The sequence below is a fragment of the Megascapheus bottae genome, chromosome 31 (genome assembly GCF_031878675.1).
Source record: "Megascapheus bottae isolate mThoBot1 chromosome 31, mThoBot2.hap1, whole genome shotgun sequence".
NCBI classification, from domain to species: Eukaryota; Metazoa; Chordata; class Mammalia; order Rodentia; family Geomyidae; genus Megascapheus; species Megascapheus bottae.
The window spans coordinates 702719-726510 of NC_143539.1; the positions used below are offsets into that span (position 1 = coordinate 702719).

Here is a 23792-nt window from a genome sequence, read left to right on the forward strand (position 1 = left end):
TTGTCCAGCCAGGGGAGTGTGGCTGGGGGCAGGAAGATCTGGGTATTCCTTCAGTAGCAAGTGAGGTTCCAGCCAGACACGAGGAGGGACTTCCTGGGTTAGGAAGGCTGAGAGCCCCTCTTCACTCAATGCCAGCTGCTGGTGGCCTGACCTTGAAGCCTCAGCCCTCACGGGAGTGGCTGAACGTAAGGGGGACAGAGGGTTGCAGAGACCAAGGGTCACAGCTTAGGAAGGGAAAGGGGGACTTGTACATGTACACACACACACACACACACACTCTCCAGCAGCTGCAAGAGGAAAAAATTCTGTAATGGGGAAGCGTGAGTCAGAAGGCGTGAGCTCATGCAGCCATCTCCAGCCCGCCCCCTAACTTCAGCAATCAATGTCAAATGGAGAGGAGGCGCCAGACAGAATGGGGTGCTGGCTGGAAAAGACATCAGAGAGGAGACAGACATCGTTCCAGGCTTTATTAACAAATGGGTGTAAAAAACCAGATGGGCCCAAAGGCCCTGTGCCCACCAGTGGGAGTGTCCTCTCCCAACCCTGGACAGTCAGACAGGCTTCCCGTGCGGACTGAGGCAGGGTGGGTGGGGTGGTCTGCTCCGAGTCCAGACGTGGCATGCTGGGGTGCTGGATGGAGGAGTGTGGGGTCTCTGCCCAGAGCAGGCCTGTGCTGGGGTCACAAGGGAGCAATGGTGGAAGTGCCTGGCTCCCAGAGCACATGGGGGCCTCCCTCCCCACACCCCCCCCCCGGCCGCTGTGGGAAGACGCGTGGTGGAGTCACAAGTCCTTGCTGAACTCCCTCACCAGGGTGTAGCCCAGACAGCCCCAGCCCCCCTCAGCCTGGTAACCACAGCCCTCCAGCAGCCCTGCCGCCCCCCAAGCTGCCACGGCCACGGGGACCACTAGCCGGGCTCGAGGCTCCCCCAGGCCTCCGGCCCAGGCTCGAACCCGGGCCTCGGCAAAGGCCAGCAGCCTCCGGCCCACACCTCTGCGGCGGTGCCATCGAGAGACGGAGAGCCGAGTGATCCGTGCTCCGTCCCCGGCGGTGGTGCCAGGAGCCAGAGCCAGAACGCCACAGACGTCACCAGAGCCCCGCACAGCCACCCAAGGCCCCCCCAGGCCCCCTGGAGGAGGCAGAGAGCCCCAGCGGGCTCGCAGGCCCAGCTTCACAGCAGCCACAGCCAGGAACAGGGGCAGCAGGAGGGCGAGGGCGAAGGAGGCCAGGACGAAGCGCAGGCCGCTGCTGGCTGCTGCCAAGAGGAGCAGGGCAGGTGGACGAGTCAGGGCGTGGAGGGCCACACGGTTCTCAGTGTCCTTCACACCGGCCTGTGGAGGGGGAGCCGCAGGCTAGGAGCTGCACCGTGCCAGGGGTCAGGCTGGCTGCGGCTCCCGGTGACTGAAGAGGGCGGAGGAGGGAATTGAGAGTTGTGGGCGAGCGCCCAGATCAGGGAGGCACTAGAGAGAGGCACCTGGGAAGCGACCCTTTAAAGATGGGGAAACTGAGGCGTGGAAGCCGCTGAAAAGAATCTAGGGGGCAGGCCTTGGGGCTCACAAGTGCCATCTCCACTAACTCAGGAGGCTGAGATCTGAGGATGGAGGCTCACAACCGCAGTGGGCAGGAAAGTCGGTGAGATGTGTCCCCAATGAACCGGAAATGGGACTACGGTTCAAATGGTCGAGTGCCAGACTTGTGCGAGAAAGCTCAGGGACGGAGAGCGCCGGGCCTCGGGTGGGGGCGCGCGCGTCCCTGGGGTCCGAGCAGCCGCCTACCGGGCTGACAGCCGGACGGCCGGCCCGGGAGCCGGGGCGCCGGGGCGCCGGGGAGCCGGGGAGTCCGGGAAGCCGAGGAGCCGGGGAGCAGGGGCGCCGGGGAGCCCGGGAAGCCGGGGAGCCAGGGAGCCCGGGGCGCCCCGCACCTCCGGCCTGTGGGGACCCCGCGGCCCGCCGCCTCCCCGCCGGCCTCTCACCTTCAGCATCTCCAGCACCAGGGGCTTCTCGTCTTCCCTCATCTCCCGCACCGACAGGTGGCTGGGGGCCATGGCCGGCCTCGCCAGAGCCCGGCTCCCGGGGGCGCTCGGCCGCCGACCCCAGGCAGCGGCGCCTCGGCCTGGCGGGCCGGGCCTCCCGCCCCGGCGCCCCCCACCCCGCCCCCGGCCCGCGGGCAGCTCCGACCCGAGCCCAGGACACCCTTCGGGCGCCAGGTCGGGAAGGGTCGCCGGCGGAAGTGACGTCGCGCCCGAGCGCGGGGCGGGGCCACGCCCAGCCTTAGCAACCGTTGCCAAGCGGGGAGCTGCGACCCCCTGGACCCCGAGGGCAGTGGCGCTGGGGCGGGGGACACTGGCTGCGGCGGCTCGGGGCCCGAACCCCCCGTTGCTAAGCGGCGTCAGCGTGGGGAGGGGAGAGGCGCCTGCATTCCTGCTGGTGCAGAGGCCTCGGGAGGAGTCACCCCCATCGCAGGGACCCCACTCCACCCAGGTCCGCCTGCCCGCAGTGTCCTGGGGGCAGGGGAGGGCAGAACTGCCCAGCCTTTTTTAGAGGAGAGGAAGGGAACCCATCACAGAACCCTGACTCCAAGGCCTCTCGCCTCTAGACCAGGGCGCCATCACTCTCAACACCCTCTCAGAGATGGTGGCGGGAAGGCTGGCTGGCTCCAAGAGGACAGGCCAGTAAGTGTCCCGCCAGCCAGGAATCGAGTAGGCTGCAAGCGCCCAGCCAGGGCTATGGCCACGACTGCTCCCCGCACCCAAGAAAACACATCGAAGGGCATTTGGGCCTTTATTAGTAAACCCAGGTAGCCTGCCCCCTTCCCCCCGGGGGCGGGCCAGCCCAGGGCAGAGTGGGGGGGTCTCTATGGGGCAGGCAGACGTACCGTGCGTCTCCTCAGAACGTGTGTACCAACTGGACTGTGGGCAGGGCCTGCACAATCTGAACAGAGGGCAGGCTCTGGGAGGCCACAAGCCCAGGCCCGGCGCCCGCAGGGACCACCTGCACCATCTGGGAGGCGGGAGTGGCAGCGGAGGGGCCAGGAGGCGGCTGTGGGGCTAGAAGCTGCAGCGTGGTGGTGCCTGCCCCTGCCCCGCTGCCATCTAGCAGCTCGGTGGTGGGGGCGCTGCCAAGGATGAGGAGTTTCTGTCCTGGTGGGCTGGGGGTGGGGGTCTCCGTCAGCCCAGGGGTGAGGGTCTCCACCTCCTGCACACACAGCCGCGTCTGCTCCCCATCAGCGCCACTCAGCACCAGCACACTCTGCAAACCCTCGTCCGTCTGCAGTGTCTCGAAGAGGACATCCTGGACCACGCCAGCACTGCCCTCCACCTCCCCGGCCTCCCCCGGCCCCGGGCCTGCGAGCAGCTCCTCAGCGGTCCCACCCTGAACCACCAACAAGTTCGGGGCCTCCGTGGTCACAGCTCCTGCACTGGCACTGGAGAGCTGGCTAGTCAGGGGCTGCAGTTGAACAGTGGTCACTTCCTGTGCTGGCTGGAGCTGGACCGTGGTCACTTCCTGTGCAGGCTGGAGCTGGACCGTGGTCACTTCCTGTGCAGGCTGGAGCTGGACCGTGGTCACTTCCTGTGCAGGCTGGAGCTGGACCCCACTCACTTCTGGTGGCCCTGCCTCTCCAGCCCCTACATTCTGCAGAACGATAAGGTTCTGCCCTCCGCCGCTGGCCACTGCACCGCCTCCTCCCTGCACCCCGAGACCCCCAGGGCCAGGCAACCAGACCACCCCTGTCCCCTGCCTGGCCTTCCCCACTGAGCAAGGGCCCTGTCTTGCAGGGCCAGCCCCACTGGCAGCGCCGACGGGGGGCAGCAGGATGAGCTTGGGGGGAGCGGGCGGGGGCGGGGGGGTGGGGGGCTGGACGCTGCTGGGGATCAGCTGGAGGCCCTGTGCAGTCTGCACAAGGAGAAACGTCTGGGAGTTGGGCACCACTGGGGCCGGGGCCGGGGCCGCGCTCCCCGCCACTTCGAGGGAAAGCGTGGCCTGGAGGTGGGGGAGCACATGGACATCCTGGGTGGCCAGCGGGGCTGGGGCCGGGGCAGCGGCCAGCGGGGCTGGGGCGGTGGCCAGCGGGGCCGGGGGCGGGGGTCCGGCGGTGGCTGTGGCCGCGCTGGCCGATGCGTGCGTCCTCAGGTGGCGCTGCAGGTAGGCGGCCATGACGAAGCCGCGCCCGCAGACCGGACAGGCGAAGGGCCGCTCGGCCGAGTGTGTGCGCTGGTGCAGCAGCAGGTTGGAGGAGTGGGTGAAGGTCTTGGGGCACAGCGGGCAGCGGAAGGGGCGCTCGCCCGTGTGCACGCGCTGGTGCTGCCGCAGGTTGGAGGTCTGCGCGAAGCTCTTGCCGCACACGCCGCAGGCGTAGGGCCGCTCCCCGGTGTGCACGTGCCGGTGCCGCCGCAGGCAGGAGGTGTTGCGGAAGGCTTTGCCGCAGTCCCCGCAGGCGTAGGGCCGCTCGCCGGTGTGCAGCCGCAGGTGGTACTGGTAGTGCGAGGACCACTTGAAGGTGAGGCCGCACTGGCCGCAGGCGAAGGCGCGCAGGCCCGTGTGCACGCGCTGGTGGATCTGCAGCAGCGACGAGCGCTTGAAGGCCTTGCCGCACTCCCCGCACTGGTAGGGCCGCTCGCCGGTGTGGTCCCGCAGGTGGTAGCGCAGCCCCGAGGAGCCCTTGAAGGCCTTGCCGCACTCGGCGCACTTGTAGGGGCGCTCAGCCGGCGCGGGCGCGGGTGCGGGGCCCGTGGGCTCCTGCGGGCAGGTGACCTCGGCCGCCTCGGCGGGCGGTGGCGGGCGCCCGGCGGCCGCCTCCTCCACATGGCTCTGCTGGTGCTCCAGCAGGCTGGCGAGCTGCGGGAAGGCGCCGTCGCAGCTACCGCAGCGGAAGGCCTGGCCGCCCGCGCCGTGGCTGTGCTGGTGGCGGGACAGGCCGGCCACAGTGCGGAAGGCCTTCCCGCAGGGCAGGCAGGCGAAGCTGGGTGCGGGGGGTGCGGGGGGCGCGGGTGCGGCAGCGGGGGCGCCCTGTGGGCCCGGGCACGGCTGGTGCTCCAGCAGCAGCTCCTCGCTGCCGAAGCCCTGCTCGCAGCCAGCGCAGCGGAACACCAGCTCCACCGTGGTCTCCGCGGCCGCCAGGAAGAGCTCGGGCACCACGGGCGGCGGTGCGGCGGGCGCGGGCGGGCTGCTGCGCGGCGCAGGCGGCGGCAGGTAGGCATCGGAGACCAGGACCTGGGCGGCAGGGCCCGGGGGCGCAGTGGGCATGGCAGGCGTGCTGGGCACAGCAGGCGTGGCGGGCACAGCAGGCATGGCAGCGGTGGGGCCGTGCGAGCGCTGGTGCAGCAGCAGGTTGGAGGAGTGGGTGAAGGTCTTGGGGCACAGCGGGCAGCGGAAGGGGCGCTCGCCCGTGTGCACGCGCTGGTGCTGCCGCAGGTTGGTGCTCTGCGTAAAGCTCTTGCCGCACACGCCGCAGGCGTAGGGCCGCTCCCCGGTGTGCACGTGCCGGTGCCGCCGCAGGCTGGACGAGTTCTTGAAGGCCTTGGGGCAGTCGGGGCAGGCGTAGGGCCGCTCGCCGGTGTGCAGCCGCAGGTGGTACTGGTAGTGCGAGGACCACTTGAAGGCCAGGCCGCACTGGCCGCAGGCGAAGGCGCGCAGGCCCGTGTGCACGCTGCGGTGGATCTGCAGCAGCGACGAGCGCTTGAAGGCCTTTGGGCAGTCCGGACACTGGTAGGGCCGCTCGCCCGTGTGCCCGCGCTGGTGGTAGAGCAGCGCCGAGGAGCCCTTGAAGGCCTTGGGGCAGTCCGGGCACTTGTAGGGCCGCTCGCCCGTGTGTGTGCGCTGGTGGTGCAGGAGCCTGGACGACCACCGGAACGACTTGCCACACTCCCCACACTCGTACTGGGTCGCTGGGGTGGGTGCAGCCGGGCCGGGCTTCTCCCCAGCCCCTTCCATGGTAGAGGCCGGCGCCATGTCCGTGTGGGAGCCAACCATCACACCTGGTGGGAGGATTTGGGTCAGGGGGACCAGTGTGCCTGGTCCTCCCTTAGGGCAGCCCAGGCCCCACCACCAGCACACAGGGCCACTCCACAAACAAGTGGATCCTGCCTCAGGGCACTGGCCACCTCCACCACAAATGAGTCAGGGGAGGCAGCCAGGGGCTCTAGGCAGGAGGGGCACTGCCCCAGCCCGGGGGAGAGGTGGCAGAAGCGCAGGTAAGGGCATAGCATTGCAGGACTCTGCATACCCCACGTGAGGTCACCTCATCCCCTCCACCACCCCTCAGCCCCAGACGCCCCCACACATGCCTTTGTCTCCTAACCCCGGGGGCACACCTTTCCCCACCCGCTCGGAGCACTGCCCACTCCAGTGGATCCTGTTTACTACACCTGTCCTCCTGGAACGTCTCCTGACACACCTGTCCTCCTGGAGCATCTCCTGATACACCTGTCCTCCTGGAACGTCTCCTGACACACCTGTCCTCCTGGAGCACCTCCTGATACACCTGTCCTCCTGGAGCATCTCCTGATACACCTGTCCTCCTGGAGCATCTCCTGACACACCTGCCCTCCTGGAATGTCTCCTGACACACCTGCCCTCCTGGAGCATCTCCTGACACACCTGCCCTCCTGGAGCATCTCCTGACACACCTGCCCTCCTGGAGCATCTCCTGACACACCTGCCCTCCTGGAGCATCTCCTGACACACCTGTCCTCCTGGAGCATCTCCTGATACACCTGTCCTCCTGGAGCATCTCCTGACACACCTGCCCTCCTGGAATGTCTCCTGACACACCTGTCCTCCTGGAGCATCTCCTGACACACCTGCCCTCCTGGAATGTCTCCTGACACACCTGTCCTCCTGGAGCATCTCCTGACACACCTGTCCTCCTGGAACGTCTCCTGACACACCTGCCCTCCTGGAGCACCTCCTGACACACCTGTCTTCCTGGAGCATCTCCTGACACACCTGCCCTCCTGGAGCATCTCCTGATACACCTGTCCTCCTGGAGCATCTCCTGACACACCTGCCCTCCTGGAATGTCTCCTGACACACCTGTCCTCCTGGAGCATCTCCTGACACACCTGTCCTCCTGGAATGTCTCCTGACACACCTGCCCTCCTAGAGCACCTCCTGATACACCTGTCCTCCTGGAGCATCTCCTGACACACCTGCCCTCCTGGAATGTCTCCTGACACACCTGCCCTCCTGGAGCATCTCCTGATACACCTGTCCTCCTGGAGCATCTGACAGACCTGTCCTCCTGGAGCATCTCCTGACACACCTGTCCTCCTGGAGCACTTCCTGACACACCTGTCCTCCCGGAGCATCTCCTGACACACCTGCCCTCCTGGAACGTCTCCTGACACACCTGCCCTCCTGGAGCATCTCCTGATACACCTGTCCTCCTGGAGCATCTGACAGACCTGTCCTCCTGGAGCATCTCCTGACACACCTGTCCTCCTGGAATGTCTCCTGACACACCTGCCCTCCTGGAGCATCTCCTGACACACCTGCCCTCCTGGAGCATCTCCTGACACACCTGTCCTCCTGGAGCATCTCCTGATACACCTGTCCTCCTGGAGCATCTCCTGACACACCTGTCCTCCTGGAGCATCTCCTGACACACCTGTCCTCCTGGAGCATCTCCTAACACACCTGCCCTGGGAGGAGTTCCTGAACGTATGACTTCAAAGGCTTGTTCCTCAGGCCTGACATGGTGACACCACACTTGTAATCCTAGCACTTGGAAAGCTAAAGCACTAGTAATCTCACATTAGAGGACAATCCCAACCATATAGCAAGACCCTTTCTCAAAACAAAAACATGCAGAGGTAGCTGGGTGCGGTAGCTCACGCCTGTCATCCTAGCTACTCAGGAGGCTGAGATTTGAGGATCGAGGTTCAAAGCCAGCCTGGGCAATACAAAACTGAGAGACTCTTATGTCCAATTAATCACTAGAAAACGGAAAGATGGGTTATGGCTAAGGGTAGGGTGGTATCCTTGAGATGAAGAGCTTAGGACAGCTCCCAGGCCAGAGTTCAAGCTCCATGATCCCACCCGCCAAAAAAAACCATACATGCAGGGGTCAGGAATGTGGCCTAATGACAGAGTGCTCACCTAACATTTACCAAGACCTGGATTTAATTCCTCAGTGCCACAAACATAGAATAAAGCCAGAGTGGTACTGTGGCTCAAGTGGTAGAGCACTAGCCTGAGAAAGCTCAAGGACACATTCAGGCCCCAAGTTCAAGCCCCAAGGCTGTCAAAAAAGCAAAACTAAACAAAAAACACGCATGTAGAGAGCTTCCTTTGCCCTATAGGCTGGACAGACTGGGCCGGGTGGACATCTTTGACATCTTAGACTGATAATGAGGATGAGATCGTTGGATCGGGGTTTAAAGCCAGCCCAGGCACTAAAGTCCACAAGACTCTTATCTCCAATTAATCACTAGAAGACTAGAAGTCGTGCTGTGGTTCAAGGGGGTAGGGTGACAGACTTGAGCTGAAGAGCTCAGGGACAGCACCCAGGCCCAGAGTTCAAGCCCCACTACCAAAAACAAACAAACAAACAAAAACCTATGCAGCCCTGTCTCCTCTGACAATGGGGATCCATTCTTGTTTTCTCTGTCCCTGGACCCCTCTGACTGCTCTGTCAGCAGATTCATCGGTTCCAGTGGGAAGTTAGCCTCTCACAGCCCCATCTTGCCAACCCTGCCCCTCCTACCCCAGTGCCTTCCCAGCATGGCTGCTAAGGGCTGCTGTCTACACGGAGGGCAAAGCATTTGATTCTTGCGCTCAAATTCCTTCCTCAGGCCAAGGGGGTGGGCCTCAAATCACAGAGTTCTTACCTAGCATTCTATGACAGTATAGGTTGGGTGGAGGTGGGGGGGTAAACAACAACCAAGAGTTGAGCAAACCAGGTGAGCATGGAGGCTAGTGACAGAAGTTACTTGGGAGGTGGAAACAGGAGAATTTAAGTTCAAGGCCAGCCTGAACTACATAGTAAGACCCTACCTGAAAAAAGAAAGACATCTCACACATCCCAGATTCGGGGAAAAGACGATCCTCCCCACAGCCTGTTGCTGTCCCTCAGACAAAGGCCTGGTCTCGGCTCTGACCTGTTCCTGTGGAGGTCTTTGGCCCCCAGGGCCCTGCCTGGTGCTCTTCCCAGGTCTCCTCTGAAATCCCATCAGTGAAGCCTCGACCAGCCCCACTCTACCATCCTCTCGATCAACACCACTTCTTTCTCTGCTGCCTAGATCACCTTCTGTGCACTGCGCAGCCAGGGCTTTCCAGCCTCAGCAGTACAGTTCTGGGGCCCAGCTGGGCTGCGTCAAGGAGGGTTATCTTGTGCATTGTGGGGTCTGCAGCAACCCAGGGCTGGACCCAGCAGGTGTCAGTGACAGCCAAAACAATGCCCGCATGACCCTCCTCGCTGTACAACGCCAGCTCCCGCACAGCAAGTCTGCAAGGCCGCCCTTAGGGGAGGAGAACTGTCCAGGCAGCATTGACTCACTAGCTACCACTGCTACAGACCGTGCTTCCCGTTTCATCCCGCCTTCCTACACCAGGGCCCAAAAGACAGAGGCCTTTGTTTTGTCCTCTTGTATCCCAGTGCCTGCCACAATGTCTGGCAGAGGGTAGGCTCAGGAAATGTTAATTTAATGAACAAAGACTGGGGATCCCTTTTGGACAGACTACAGGATTTCCTTGTAAGGGGTGTCTCCTGTAAAATGCAAGCAGGTCCTCCTAAATCAGGCATCTCCTTAAAAAAAAAAAAGAAAGACAGAAGGAAGGCCCGCCAGCCCCCGGAGGGCTGGGGACGCCCCTTCGAGGCCAGGCCTGCCCCTTTAAGAGCCGCGCCAGCTGCAAGCCCAGCTCCACCTGTGTTCAGGTGCCCCACGGATCGCGGAGAAACTGCCAGGCCTACGACACCGCCACGGCCCACGGCAGATCTTCGCCTTTTCAGAGAAGGGGAAGAATTCCTTAAAAACAACCAAACCCCGAACACTTCAGCAACACGCCAAGCCGGCCCCTCCCTCCAGAGCAGCGCCTGGCCCTTTAAGAGGGCGGAGCCAGCAAGACTGACCTCCGGTCGGAGGAGAGCGCGCAACCTTCCCTTTAAGCCACCCCTTCCGGTTTCACGTCCGCCGTTTCCCGAACGACTCCGCCCTCCGGCCCCTCCCCCGCGCCGCCGTCCGGTCTCTCACCTGCGGCCCCCGTCTCAGGGGGACCAGGGGGAGCCCCAGGACCTTCCCGCGGGGGCCGACGGGAAGGGGGGCCCGGCACGGCGCTGCGGGAGCGGGGGCCGGGGAGGGGGCGGGGGCGCGCTCCCTCCCGACGGCCCCCGGCGCGCGGCACCCAACCTTTACCAGCGGCCTCCCGCGCACACAAACCCCGCCGCCGCCGCCGCCGTGCGTCATGACGCAGCGCGCCGCGCCCGCCCCGGCCACGCCCACCGGCCGGCGGCCTGGGCGCGCTCGGGGCCGGGCGGGGCCGGGGGCGGGGCTCTGGCCGTGGGGGTGTCTGGGGCGGCGGCCTGGGCGCGCTGGGGGCCGGGCGGGGCCGGGGCGGGGCCTCGGGCCGGGGGCGGGGCTCCGGCCGTGGGGGTGTCTGGGGCGGCGGCCTGGGCGCGCTCGGGGCCGGGCGGGGGCGGGGCCGGGGCGGGGGCCTGGGCGCGCTGGGGGCCGGGCCGGGCCGGGGCGGGGCGCGGGGCGCGGGGCGGGGGGCGGCGGCGCGGGGCAGCCTGTCCGCGGGAAGACATCGGCCCCGTGGCCTCCCCACGCGCCCCGCCTCCGGGGAGAGCCCAGGCCTGTGGGCCCGAGTGCCGAGGCCTCTCATTCCCGCCGGGCCCGGGCCCTGTCTGCCCTCCCTGGAGCTGGTGTTTTCCCGCGGCGTCTTCCCGTCCCCCAGCCGTCCCGTCACGGCCCCATCCGTAGTCTGCGCGTAGTAGGTGTTTTGTGCATGTCTATTAATTAATAGCGCACTCCAGCCCTGCAAAGGCAGCTCAGGGGCCCGCACCTCCACCACGCCCCGCTCGCCCTGGGGACGTCTGTCCGTGATGGACGGGTGGCAGAACTTCCGCAGGCGGGTCACCCCCCCAGAGAACCTCGAGACCCTAAGAACCAGAGGCTGAGACGCCAAGAGAGACCCCGGGACAGTAAGGAGAGACACGATGAAGCCGGGCTTCCGTGGCCCACGTCCGTGACCCTGGCTCCTCAGGAGGCTGCGATCTGAGGATCGGGGATCGGGGTTCAGAGCCTGCCCGGGCTTCCCTGGCTCCTCAAGAGGCTGTGATCTGAGGATCGGGGTTCAGAGCCCGCCCGGGCTTCCCTGGCTCCTCAAGAGGCTGTGATCTGAGGATCGGGGTTCAGAGCCCGCCCGGGCTTCCCTGGCTCCTCAAGAGGCTGTGATCTGAGGATCGAGGAGCGGGGTTCAGAGCCTGCCTGGGCTTCCGTGTCTCCTCAAGAGGCTGTGATCTGAGGATCGGGGTTCAGAGCCCGCCCGGGCTTCCCTGGCTCCTCAAGAGGCTGTGATCTGAGGATCGAGGATCGGGGTTCAGAGCCCGCCTGGGCTTCCGTGTCTCCTCAGGAGGCTGTGATCTGAGGATCGGGGTTCAGAGCCAGCCCGGGCACCAGAGAATGTGAGACTCAGCCGCCCGGAGTCTGACCTGGTGGTAGAGTGCTTGCTTGCCTAGCATGCACGAAGACCCGGGTTTGATGCCTCCTCGGTACCACATACACAGGAAAAAGCCGGAAGTGGTGCTGAGGCTCAAGTGGTAGAGCTCTAGCCTTGAGAAAGTCCAAGGACAGTGCTCAGGCCCTGAGCTCAAGCCCAGGACTGGCAAAAAAACAAACAAAGAATGTGAGACTCTTATCTCCAATTCACCACCAGAAAACCAGAAGTGGTGCTGTGGCTCAATGTGGTAGCGGTAGCCTTGAGCTGAAGTGCTCAGGGACAGCATTCCAGGCCCAGAGTTCAAGCCCTGCGACTGATGAGAGAGAGAAACAGATTGACAGAGAGACTTGTAACTACCTAGGAGGGACCCTGGCCTGAGGCAGAGGTCAGTATAAGGATTAGGCCGGAGACAACCAACAACTAGCCAGACCCTGGACATATCCGAGAGACCCTCCCTGTCCCCCAATGTGGACATCTGTCACCAGAGGCTTCTCTGTCCCTATCAAGACCAGAGACCCTCTCTCAATAAAATGCTTTGGGCTACCAAGACATGTGAAAGGGTATCAATGTATGTGAATTAATGCACCTTCTATCTGGCAAATATCATGTAACCCCTTTACTAATTACAATAAAAAACAAAAAAGAAAAAAAATGCTTTGGGCTACATGCTGGTGGCTCATGTCTAGATACTCAGGAGGCTGAGCAGCAGTTGGAAGCTAGCCTCCGCAGAAAGTTTTCTGACTCCTCTCTCCAATTCACCGCTATAAAGCACCAGAAGCAGAGTGTGACTCAAGTGGTAGAGCCCAAGCCTTGAGAAAGCTCAAGGACATTGCCCAGGCTCTGAGTTCAAGCCCCAGGACTGAAACAAAAGAAGAAAAAATCCAAAAACACAGCTGGGCATCAGTGGTTTGCTCACACCTGTAATCCTAGCTATTCAGAAGGTGGAAATCTGGGGATTGTAGTTCAAAGCCAGCCTAAGCATGAAAGTTCGACTCGTTTCCCATTAGCCACCGGAAACCGGAAGTGATGTTAAAAATGGTAGAGTGCTAGACTTGAGCTGAAGAGCTCAGAGACAGCATCCAGGCTCAGAGTTCAGGCCCCACAACTGAACCCCCCCCCCAAAAAAAAATCCCATTGGGGAAAACCAGGCTGCTGTGGTCTCTTTTTTGTCTCACACCCCCACCTTCAGTTCACTGTACTGTACAAACCAGCCCCTTCTGTTGGCTAGAGACCTTGGGCCTCAGTTTCCCCTCAGGATCCTGGGCCTGGAACAAAGGGACAGAGGGGGCATGGGAGGAGGGAGCTGGCAGAGAGTGTCTCATGTCCTAAGCCTGCTCCCACCTCAAAGCGCTGACACCCCATCTCAGGGGCCAGTTCAGCTTCTTCCTGAGGCTCAGGGCACACCACCCCCCACACTGTCCCTACACACACAGCGCCAATTAAGGGTCCTCAACGCTAATCGCTCAGGTTGACACTCGCCTGACTTCCCTAACTGGGCCTTTGTCCCCTTAATTGGTTATCTCCAGGCACTGTTCTCTGCCTCTCTACCTCCAAGCCCCCATTTGATATCCCAGGCCCAACTATGTGCTAATTGGGCATCTGGGAGGAAGTGGGGGGCACGCAGCAGGCCCCTCCCTCCCAACATTTGTGTTCCCCCCATCAGCCCCCTCACCTGCCCCCAGGTCCAGCTGGCTGACTCCAGCACAGACTCAAGGCTCATTTCCCCGGCAGCCCTGCATCCATTCACTCCACCATTACAGATTTGGGGTGCTTTCTAGCCAGCATTGTGAGGAACGCCCCCTGAGCATGCATCCCGGAGGCCCTGCAGCCCCCGGGGTCTCGGAGCCTGGGCCCAGGGAGCTGTGTGCCTTTGTGAGCAGGGCAGCCTTGCACGTGCTGCGGGCTCTGCGGCCCCGCCGGTCCCGCCCTCCCAAGAGGAGACCCAACCACCGGCGCTTCCTGCACAACCAGATCTGCAGGTAGAGGGCAAGGGGGGAAGCCAGAGCAGGGCCTGGGGGCTGGGGGAGACCTGGAGGCCCTCAGAGGCCAGTACCCCACGGCTGGGCTCAAGGGCATTCGGCGGGCATTCCTGTCCAGTGCCTGCTGTATATTGGACAGTTCCTGACAGCAGGTTGAATGTATCGCTTCCTAGAGCAGAGAAGGCTGTGAGCAGGCAGAAGGAAAGCCCAGGAAACAAGGAAATGAGAAGGAATGGTGCCCACTCGATGACCCTTGAGGGAGGGATGCCAGATTCCATGTTTATGAAGTGTCCAGGCCAGCAAAGCCATAGATGTAGCACCAGAAAGGGTGTATGTGGGCCAGCCAGATGTGGGGAAGCAGCTGGATTCTCAGCCTAGCTAAGGGGACTCCTTTTGGGGTGATGAAAATTTCTGGGCTCCCTTTCTTAGTACCACAGACACAGAAAAAGCTGGAACTGGTGCTGTGGCTCAAGTGGCAGAGCACTAGCCTTGAGAAAAAAGTGTCCAAAGACAGTGCTCAGGCCCTGAGTTCAAGCTCCGGGAGGTGGTGGTGGTGGTGGTGCTAACATTGTTAAATAATGGTAAGGGAGATGGAGAGAGAGACCCAGAGAAGGGCGTGTCCAGGAGGGGTCTGTCCCCACCTCACTGACAATGAAGATGATGGTGATGATGATGATGATGGTGATGATGATGATGGTGATGATGATGATGATGATGATGGTGATGATGATGATGATGATGATGGTGATGGTGATGGTGATGATGGTGGTGGTGGTGGTGATGATGATGATGATGGTGATGATGATGATGATGATGGTGATGATGATGATGATGATGATGGTGATGGTGATGGTGATGATGGTGGTGGTGGTGATGATGATGATGGTGATGATGGTGATGATGATGATGATGATGATGGTGATGATGATGATGGTGATGACGATGATGATGGTGGTAGTGGTGATGATGATGATGGTGATGATGATGATGATGATGATGATGGTGATGAGGATGGTGATGGTGGTAGTGGTGATGGTGATGATGATGGTGATGATGATGATGATGATGATGATGGTGATGATGGTGATGAGGATGGTGATGGTGGTAGTGGTGATGGTGATGATGATGGTGATGATGATGATGATGATGGTGATGATGATGATGGTGATGATGATGGTGATGGTGGTAGTGGTGATGGTGATGACGATGATGATGGTGGTAGTGGTGATGATGATGATGGTGATGACCATGATGATTATGTTGGTGGTGGTGGTGGCGGTGATGGTGATGACGATGATGGTGATGAGGATGGTGGTGATGGCCCTCCTGGAGCACCTATTCCTGATCTTCCCATCGTCCCTTCCCTCACCCTGCCCCTGCCCCTCCCATGTTCCCCATACCTCCCTGCTGATCAGAGCAGACACCCGCCTTAGTTAGCAGGGCAGGACTGAGTGTCTGCTGAGGTGGCGTGGCTCTGCAGATGGAAGGGGAGGAGGTGACTCAGGCGTCTGCAGCGGGCGTCACAGGTAGAGGAACCTGCCTTCTGGAGACACTGCTCCCTTCTACCCTTGGAACAGTGTCACACGAAATGAACAATGTCCATCATGACCGGACACGGCATGTCAGGCTCAAGTCCTCAGAGCTGGGCTGTGGTCGGCGGGGAAGGACAGCCCTCTCCGGGGCAGCGGGCAGGAGCAGGCGCGTGAGGCAAAGCTCCTGACACCTGTCTCTCCACAGGCAGTTCACCACGATAGAAGCTGCCACCCAGCGCCTGGCCCTCTCCATCCTGTCCCAGGAGGCCCCTCCCCGGAGACCCCCACGCCAGAGGCCCCCCCCACCGCCTGCCTCCCCCTTCCTGGGGGTGGCCTGTGCCGTGGCCCCCGTGGAGGGCCCCCACGCCAGCCCCGGCCTGAGCCTCGCCGTCCTGGACACCTCTGCCTTGGACCTCTTCGATGACATTGTGCTAGCCCCACCATGCCCCGCGGCACCCCCAGACTGCGCCCCCCAGGCTCTGACTGCTGGTGCCCCCCAGCAGGTGGCATCAGACCTGTCCCATCATGCTCTGGGCCTGACACAGATGCCACACTTCTGTGATCCCCATCCTGCTCTGGGGGGCGGGGCAGAGTCTGCTGCTCCCTGCTGGGCTTGGGCGGACAGGTGCAGAGCACCTTGCATTTAGGGTTCTCAAGGAATCCTCCAGAACTCGGGGACCCCAACGATGCCCAGTCATAGCCCAGACCGTGCTTTTGGCAAACCAGAGCCGCCCTTTCTCCTCACCCCCCAACTCAAAAGTTCAAACCCTTGCTTACAGACCCTGGGAAGACCAGCCATGTCTGGACTCCCATCTCTGCCCCAGTGGGGGCCCTCAAGCTCACTCCTCACCTTCTCGGGTCTTGCTCCTCAGCCTCCTCTCAGAATCCTTCTCTCCCTCTGGCCTAGTTCCCCTCTCCCGGGTCTGTGTCTATTCTCCACATTTTCCAAGCATGTTCTGAACATGTGCCACCGCCAAACCCCATCCAGGTTCAGCACTGAACCGCAAACCCGTCTACTGCCTGCTGCCTGCAGTCTGCATGGGTGGTCAGGAAAGGCCTGCAGTGCCAAGAAGCCAGCAATGGGGAAGTCTGCGATCTGAGAAGGGAAACTGTGCCTGCATAGGCCCAGAGGTCTGCAGTGGTGAGCCGGGAGAGGGTAGGAGAGGTTCACAGCCCACCAGAAAGTGGAAGAAAATTGTATTATTTTCCAAGACAGAAAATTCTCTGCTTTTTTCTCTCAACTTCCATTTCCAAATGCAGTCTATTGTACCACCCAAGGAGGACAGAATAAAAATTAAAAAAAAAAAAACCTTTCCTGATTTATATCTAATGTCTTTTTTTTTTTTTTTGGCCAGTCCTGGGCTTGAACTCAGGGTCTGGACACTGTCCTTGAGCTTTCTCAAGATCTCTACCACTTCAGCCACAGCACCACCTCTGGCCTATTTTGTATGTGGTACTGAGGAATGGAACCCAGAGCTTGATGCATGCTAGGCAAGTATTCTAGCAAGCACTCTACCACTAACCCACCTTTCAAGCGTCCTATCTAATGTCTTTGCAAGACTGTTCCTTTCTTTTTTCTTTCTCTCTCTCTCACTTTTCTTTTCCATCGTGCATCTTGAACTCAGTGCCTGGGCTCTGACCCTGAGAATTTTTGCTCAAGGCTGGTGCTCTACTACCGCAGCCACAGCGCCACTTGCGAATTGGGGGAGGTTCATTGGAGTCTCGGGACTTTCCCTGCCGGGGCTGGCTTTGAACTGTGATCCTCAGCGCTCAGCTTCCGGAGTGTCCGCTTTCTTTTTCCTTTTCGTTTTCCTTTTTCTTTCTTTTCAAGGAAGGACGTTGCCATGTATCCACCTGCCTCTGCCTCCAGTCAGCTGCCAGTCCTGTCTCTTGTCAGTCAAGTCCCTGCGACGCCCCCCCCCCGTCCGTCACCTGACACGCTGGCCCTCCACAGTTCTCATTGGTTAAATCCGCTGAGTCCCCGCCCCTGAGGTATCGCTCCCGACCAATCAAATTATCACGACTACACCAGCCTGGCGGACGGACGCTCCCCCCGCCCCCCCCCCGCCACGCCCGGAGCGGCACAGGGCAGCGTGCGGATTGGCCAGGAGGGCAGGGCGGTGGCTGCACGAGGAGAGCGCCGATTGGGCGGTCTGCCCGGGAGGGCGGGCCGCGTGTCGGGCGCGGAGGAAACGGTGACCTCCCCACCCCGGGCCGGGAGAGCGCCGAGCCCGCACGCCGAGCCCGCAGACCTCCCCGCCGCGCCGGCTGACGGGGCCGGGCCGGCTGCAGCCCGGCTCTTCCGAGTAAGTTCCCGCCCGCCGCCCGGAGCCCCGCGACGCCTGGCGCTCCGGCCTCCCCGGGCAGCGCCCCGCTCCCGCCCGCGGCCAGTGCCGCCAGCCGCAGGCCGCCGGTCCCGGGGTCGGGGCCTGGCGGTGAGGAGGGGAGGGGACCGGCCGCCCCTCCCCGCCACGCACCGCTTCCCCTTCCCACCGGGTCCCCGTTAGACTCCACACCCTGCCCCACCCGGACCAGAAAGGTGGGAATTGTGCGGGTGAGGTGGGCCATCCCGAGGCCGGGCAGAGGTCGGGGGAGCGGGGGGAGGACGGAGCCTCACTGATCAAAGTAAAGGGGGGGTGGAGCCCACGTCAGAGGATCACCTGACCTCCCCAGTTCAAATCCCTATAGCACCAACACAAAAGCAAGTGCCTTGGCCCCTCCGTGTATGTGTCACCCCCCCCCCCCCCCCCGACTTACTTATTTTGCCACTCCTGGGGCCTGAACTCAGGGCCGGGACCTCGGGGCCCTCTACCTGTTGAGCCACAGTGCCACTCTGGCTTTTACTGTTTGTGGTACTGAGGAATGGAACCCAGGGCCTGGTGCATGCCAGGGAAGCTCTCCACCACCAGGCCGCACCCCCAGCCTCATGACTTTTTTTCCTCTATCTTTGGTGGTGCTGAGGTTTTAACTCAGGGCTTGAGGCTTTTTGAGCAAGTTCTCCACCACTTGAGCCAGCCTCCCTCCTGTCTTACTCTCTCCGTTTGAGGGATCCTAGCCCTTCTACTCCCCAGGCACCACCTTTCAGTCCCATCCCATGGCCATGAAGGCCTTTCATTGTGGTTTTGTTTTGTTTTGTTGTGTGCCAGTCCTGGGCTTGAGCTCAGGGCCTGAGCACTGTCCTTGGACTTTCTCAAGACCAGAGCTCTACCACTTGAGCCTCAGCACCACTTCTGGCTTTTTTTTTTTTTTTTTTAAATGCATGTGGTACCAAGGAATCAAACCTGGGTCTTCATGCATTAGGCAAGCACTCTACCACTAGGCCAAACTCTCGGCCCCTGTGTTGTTTTGTTTTGTTTAAAAACAAAAAAAACAAAAAAAACAAGTTTTTTGGAAGTGTATACCACACACACCAAAAGTGGTAGGGGACAAAAAGAACTCAGGTGAATACATTTTCACATGGTAAACTTCTGGATTATACAAAAAAAAAAATCAAGGAGAAGTGTTTCTCTGAGCAGGCTCAACTCTCTTGACCTCTGTTACCGCAGCTTGGCTTGGTGATGTCTGACCTTATGCAACTCTTATGTTTCCCCTCTGTTGGATGACCTTTACACGTCGAAACTTCTGGCACACCTGTAATTCTAGCCACTCAGGAGGCTGAAACCTAAGGATAATGGTTCAAAACTAGTCCAGATAGAAAAGTCTAGGAGACTCTTATCTCCAGTGAACTACCAAACAGCCAGAAATGGAGCTGTAGGTGGCTAAGGGAGTGGGGAGGGGAGAGAGATGTGCAGGACACACAGTAAAGGTCACATGGACCTTCATCTGCCAGAGACTAGGTCTAAGCTCTATAGACAGCTCCCACCGCAGGCTTTCTGCACACATGGAGCAGTATTTGCAGCATTCTCTTTTCCCAGAATTCTTTTTTTTTTCTTTCTTTTTTTTGGGGGGTGGGGTGGGGGAGGTCCGCCTGGGTGCTGTCCCTGAGCTCTTCAGTGCAAGGCTACCACCCTATCCTAGATTCAAGCCCCACTTCCTATTTTCTAGAGGTTAATTGGAGATAAAAATCTCAGGTCCTTTTGTACCCGGGCTGGCTTTGAACCTTGATCCTCACATCTCAGCCTCCTGAGTAGCTAAGATGACAGGCGTGAGCCACTGTGCCCGGCTTCCCTGCATTCTCTAGAGCACTTTTCCTTCTTGCTGCTTACAGAGCTTGCTGGCATTCCATTATAGGAATCTGCAGCCAGTCCCATAACACTGGACATTGAGATTCGTTTCTGTTCCCTTCCCCTGCCAGAGACCTGTGATAAAGACTCTGCCTGCTGTGTGCATGCTAGGTAAATCATTAGGCATGGATTTCTAGGTGAGAAGATTGAGGTTCTGCCAGTTGTTGAAGTAGATTCTCCTTTGGGCTGGGGGGTAGCAGAGCCCTGACACAATGTGCTCTTCTCACTCAGAAGTCACATCCCAAGCTCTGTGTGGCGAGGCGGCCACTTCACTGCTCAGGCCCCAGATTCCCTTATAGGACGCAGTGAGGCTAGAAGCCTTCAGGAGTGGCTGGCTGGGCTAGGATCAGGAAGCTGGGCATCTGAACTTTCCGAGGTCACAGAAATATCTACTGAGGCCAGGCACGGTGGCTCACACCTGCCATCCTAGGTACTCGGGAGGTGAGATCTGAGGATCAAGGTTCAAAGCCAGCCTGGGCACAAAAGGACCTGAGACTCTTATCTCCATTTAGCCTCTAGAAAACAGGAAGTGGAGCTTGGCTCAAGGGTAGGGCAGTAGCCTTGAGCTGAAGAGCTCAGGGACAGCGCCCAGGCCCAGAGTTCAACGCCCATGACCCACAATAAAATAAAATAAAAACATGTACTGACACAATACAGCCTCCATGAAAGGGAACAGCAGACAGCATTCACCCTGGGCCACCAGGACATAGCCAGAGAAGTGTCCTCACTGTAGGTGTGCTGGGTGCATAGGCCAGATTTCAAGAACATATCCCAGACAGTGCCCCAAACTCCTCTAACAGTCTGACTGCCCACACCTCTCTGCCTCCCCAGGAAATGGCAGCCTCCAGACATGCCCTAGGCCGAGTCTCTCCAGAATCCTCTGTGCTGTTCCTGTGTGACATGCAGGAGAAGTTTCGCCACGTCGCCTACTTCTCCCAGATAGTCTCTGTGGCAGCTCGCATGCTCAGGGTATGTGCAGGCCCCTCTCCCCCACCAGACCCTGCAGGGGTGGCCCAGCCTCTGCTCTCACCCAGACCTTGATCCCCACTCTGTGGTACAGGTGGCCCGGCTGCTGGGTGTTCCGGCCCTGCTGACCGAGCAGTACCCACAGGGCCTGGGCCCAACAGTTCCGGAGCTGGGGGCCCAGGGTCTGCAGGCCCTGAGCAAGACCTGCTTCAGCATGGTGCCCGCCCTGCAGCAGGAATTGGACAGCCGGCCTCAGCTGAAGTCGGTACTGCTCTGCGGCCTGGAGACGCAGGCCTGTATCATGGTGAGGCCCTGAGTGACCCCGCAGTGCCATCCCTGTCCCCACCTGTGGCCTGAGCTCCCCATGGGCCTGGATTCTGACCTCTCTCTGCCTCCAGCAAACAGCCTTGGACCTCCTGGACCGAGGGTTGCAGGTGCACGTGGTGGTGGACGCCTGCTCTTCTCGCAGGTGAGGACTCCTGGGGGGACAGTGTGGGGGGGCAGGAGGGCATCTGTGACGTGCCAGGGCATCCTTGCACCATCATGGACACATGCCTCCCTTCCCTTGTGACCTCTAGCCAAGTGGATCGGCTGGTGGCCCTGGCCCGTATGCGACAGAGTGGTGTCTTTCTCTCCACCAGTGAAGGGCTCATTCTGCAACTTGTGAGGGACGCAGTCAACCCTCACTTCAAGGAGGTAACTGATGCCCTGTGTGTGGGCCACCCTGCCCGGTGCACAGCCACAGTGTCCACACCCAAGCTGCATCCTCCAGCCACCACAGATGAGTTCAGGATGCTGGGTGCTGGTGGCTCACACAGGCTGAGATCTGAGGATTGAGGTTCAACGTGAGACTCCTTTCTCCATTTAGACCCCCAAAAGCCAGAAGCAGCGCTGTGGCACCATGGTGTCATTCCAGCCTTGAGCAAAAAGCCAAGCAATAGCACCCAGGCCCTAAGTTCAAGCCCCAGGAAAAAGGAGCAAGCCACTGTCAGATAGATGGTGATAAAGGTCATTCTGGCTCTGTGGAGCCAGAGGACAGGGACAGGCATGTGTGGAAGGGAGAGGGGAGCCCACTGAAGAGGCTTCTTCAAGCATCCAGACAAGCAGCAAGGAAACTTAAGGCACAGGCAGTAGAGATGTCTCCCGCTCCCCAGTCCATACCAGAATTTGAACTCAAGCTTTCACAGGTGTTCCACTGGTGATATACTACTTCAGCCATCCAGCTTTTTTTTTTTGTCAGTCGTGGGGCTTGAACTCTGGACTTGGGTGCTGTCCCTGAACTTTATTTTTGCTCACGGTAAGTTTTTTTGATGCTTACTTGTGGATAAGAGTTCCACAGGGTTCCTGCCTGGACTGTCTTTGAGCCAGGATCCTCAGATCTCAGTTTCCTAAGTAGCTATGATTACAGGCGTGAGCCACCCGTGCCAGCACGAAGGTGCCAGCATGAAGGTGCCAGCACGAAGGGATTTTTTGACTGAGGAAATGTGCTTGGTTGCTCTCGTTCTACGAAGAGGCCTTGGGGACAGAGGCAGGGCCTAGATGACCCCAGGAAGGAGCCCTCGCCTTGTATGGTCCAAGCCAGCTAAGCACACAAAGATGGCAGGCAGCGCGAAAGGGGAACCCCAGGGAAAGTTTCGAGGAGAGGTTGGTTTGAAGAATGCAGCTGGCCAAGATAAGATGGTGGCCTTGGAGATTTGTCACCGTGGAGATGGGGACCTCTTGACTCCCTGAACCCTGCTCCCTCCACTTGCAGATCCAGAAGATCATTAAGGAGCCCGCCCCGGATAGCGGGCTGCTGGGCTTCTTCCAGGACCAGAGCCCCCTCTTCCGCTGAAGCCCGGGGCCGCGACCCTCCTGCAGCTCCACATCTGGAGAAGCGCTTCTCCCCATCCCGGATCTCCAGAGTGGTGCAGTCCGCCAGCGACGCCCCGCCCCCGCGGGAGGGGGCGTGGCTCTCTCTTCCCATTGGACGGCTACTCCAGGAAATGCAAATGAGACGCCTGGGAGGCCGCGCGGCGGTTGGCCGGGAGGAGGCCGGGGCGGGGCCCGGGGCGGGGCCGGGCGCTTCTCGGGTGGGCCGGGGCGGGGAGGGGTGTCGCCGAGGGGGACCGGACTTGCGGAATAAACACTACTGAGGCTGAGGGCCGGGCCGTGGCTGCGCCTGGGGGCGGTCCGGGCGCCCCTGGGGCTGTGGGCGGGGGAGCGGGGTCTCCGGAGGTGGGGAAGGGGGCCGCTCCTCCCCGCGGAGCCGGCGGAAGGCCGCGCCGCCGCCTCCCGGTGCGCCGCCCCGGCGCGCGCGCAGCCGGCCCGCGCCGCGCAGACACGCGCTCGGCCCCCACGACGACACCCCGGCTCCCCGAGGGCCCGGCACCCGGAAGACACACCGGCGCGGAGGGGAAACTGAGGCACGGGGACAGGAAGAGGGGGACAGGCAGGTGAGTGGACCGATGAAGCGGGTGGTGGGCGGCTGGGCTGCTGCGGCCCAGAGACCCCCGGGCTCCAGGACGCAGGGGCGGTCTGCAGGGTTCCGCAGCCCCGGAGCTCCGGGGCCCCCGGGAGCCGCTCCCCGAGGTCGGCAGTGCCCAGCCTCGGGGGCCGGGGAGGCGTCCTCCGAGACCCCCGGGGGTCGGGCCGGCGTCGCCGTCCCCAGGGCCCCTCCTAGGAGTCCCGGCGGGAGGGGGCGGCACCCCGGCCCCCGCCTTCCGGATCCAGGTGTCCCCTCCGCACCCCAGCCCGGAGCCTGCGTCTCGAGGCCGCGCTCGCGTCGCCATGGCAACCGGAGTCTATTTTGCGCTGGGAACACAGCTCCGGCTGCAGCGCCCCCCGCCCACCCCCTCGGAGGAGTGGGGGCAGAAGGGGCGGGGGTCGGCAGCGGGAAGGGGACAGGGACTCCAGGGAGGGTCAGAGCCCTGGGACAGGCACGCAGGGACAAGGAGACAGAGAGGCGCCTGGTGTGGAGGCGACAGCCCGACGCACAGCAGGGCGGGGGAAGCAAAGGATGGAGACTGAGAGGGACCCAGGAGATGCGGGGTGGAGGGGGAGACCCAGGCCCGAGGGCCCCACTAAACACGGGCCTGGGGACCCCGGAAACAGGATGGCGCGTCACCCGCCCGTGGGCAGCACGTGGTGCCGGCCCCCAGCACCCTCGTACCTCCCACGCCCCTGTCCTCCCACCTCTCTCCTCCTGCCTCCATGATCTACCCCCAAACCAGCCGGCCCTAGAGGGTCCCAGGTGCCCTGGCTTCCGGCCCCCACCCCCACCTGTGGACCCCACGCTGCCCATTTCAGTCTCTGATCGTTTCTGGTCGTCCCTGGGCCCCTTCCCAACTGCCCTTCCTAGTTTGAGCCCTAACTCTGAGGGTCCCCACTTCTCTGTGTCTTGCCCACTGTCCCCCTCTGGGCCTCTGTTTCTTCCCCTTCTCCTCCCATCCTGTACC

The 23792-nt window shown here is 61.3% G+C and overlaps 3 protein-coding genes across 5 annotated transcripts; 1 reads left to right on the forward strand and 2 right to left on the reverse strand.

Moving 5' to 3' along the window:
- Positions 1 to 450: 450 nt before the first annotated feature.
- Nat14 (N-acetyltransferase 14 (putative)) lies at positions 451 to 2252 on the reverse strand. Its single transcript, XM_090322969.1, has 2 exons — positions 1971 to 2252; positions 451 to 1329 (listed from the first exon to the last, which is right to left on the reverse strand). Exons 1-2 carry the CDS (start codon positions 2040 to 2042, stop codon positions 781 to 783), a joined length of 621 nt encoding a protein of 206 aa, XP_090179095.1. The 5' UTR covers positions 2043 to 2252; the 3' UTR covers positions 451 to 780.
- Positions 2253 to 2734: 482 nt separating this feature from the next.
- Positions 2735 to 10399, reverse strand: Znf628 (zinc finger protein 628). Its single transcript, XM_090322919.1, has 2 exons — positions 10188 to 10399; positions 2735 to 5972 (listed from the first exon to the last, which is right to left on the reverse strand). The coding sequence occupies exon 2, from the start codon at positions 5965 to 5967 to the stop codon at positions 2884 to 2886; it is 3084 nt and encodes a 1027-aa protein (XP_090179045.1). The 5' UTR covers positions 5968 to 5972; positions 10188 to 10399; the 3' UTR covers positions 2735 to 2883.
- Positions 10400 to 17359: 6960 nt separating this feature from the next.
- Isoc2 (isochorismatase domain containing 2) lies at positions 17360 to 22401 on the forward strand. Of its 3 annotated transcripts, none has more exons than XM_090322970.1 (6): positions 17360 to 17472; positions 20221 to 20358; positions 20450 to 20659; positions 20754 to 20824; positions 20934 to 21051; positions 22109 to 22401. In XM_090322970.1, exons 2-6 carry the CDS (start codon positions 20224 to 20226, stop codon positions 22187 to 22189), a joined length of 615 nt encoding a protein of 204 aa, XP_090179096.1. In that variant the 5' UTR covers positions 17360 to 17472; positions 20221 to 20223; the 3' UTR covers positions 22190 to 22401. The 3 variants fall into 3 exon arrangements, with proteins under 3 accessions (XP_090179096.1, XP_090179097.1, XP_090179098.1); XM_090322971.1 differs by lacking the exon at positions 17360 to 17472 and adding an exon at positions 17599 to 17705; XM_090322972.1 differs by lacking the exon at positions 17360 to 17472 and adding an exon at positions 19420 to 19500.
- The last annotated feature ends 1391 nt before the right edge of the window (positions 22402 to 23792 follow it).

Coding starts and splice junctions, on each gene's coding strand:
- Znf628 (XM_090322919.1), bottom strand. CDS start 5,967: ATGGTTGGCTCCCACACGGACATGGCGCCGGCCTCTACCATGGAAGGG.
- Isoc2 (XM_090322970.1), top strand. CDS start 20,224: ATGGCAGCCTCCAGACATGCCCTAGGCCGAGTCTCTCCAGAATCCTCT. Junction 20,359..20,449: donor TGGCAGCTCGCATGCTCAGG/GTATGTGCAGGC, acceptor TCTGTGGTACAG/GTGGCCCGGCTGCTGGGTGT. Junction 20,825..20,933: donor GACGCCTGCTCTTCTCGCAG/GTGAGGACTCCT, acceptor TGTGACCTCTAG/CCAAGTGGATCGGCTGGTGG.
- Nat14 (XM_090322969.1), bottom strand. CDS start 2,042: ATGGCCCCCAGCCACCTGTCGGTGCGGGAGATGAGGGAAGACGAGAAG. Junction 1,330..1,970: donor TGGTGCTGGAGATGCTGAAG/GTGAGAGGCCGG, acceptor CCCCCTCCACAG/GCCGGTGTGAAGGACACTGA.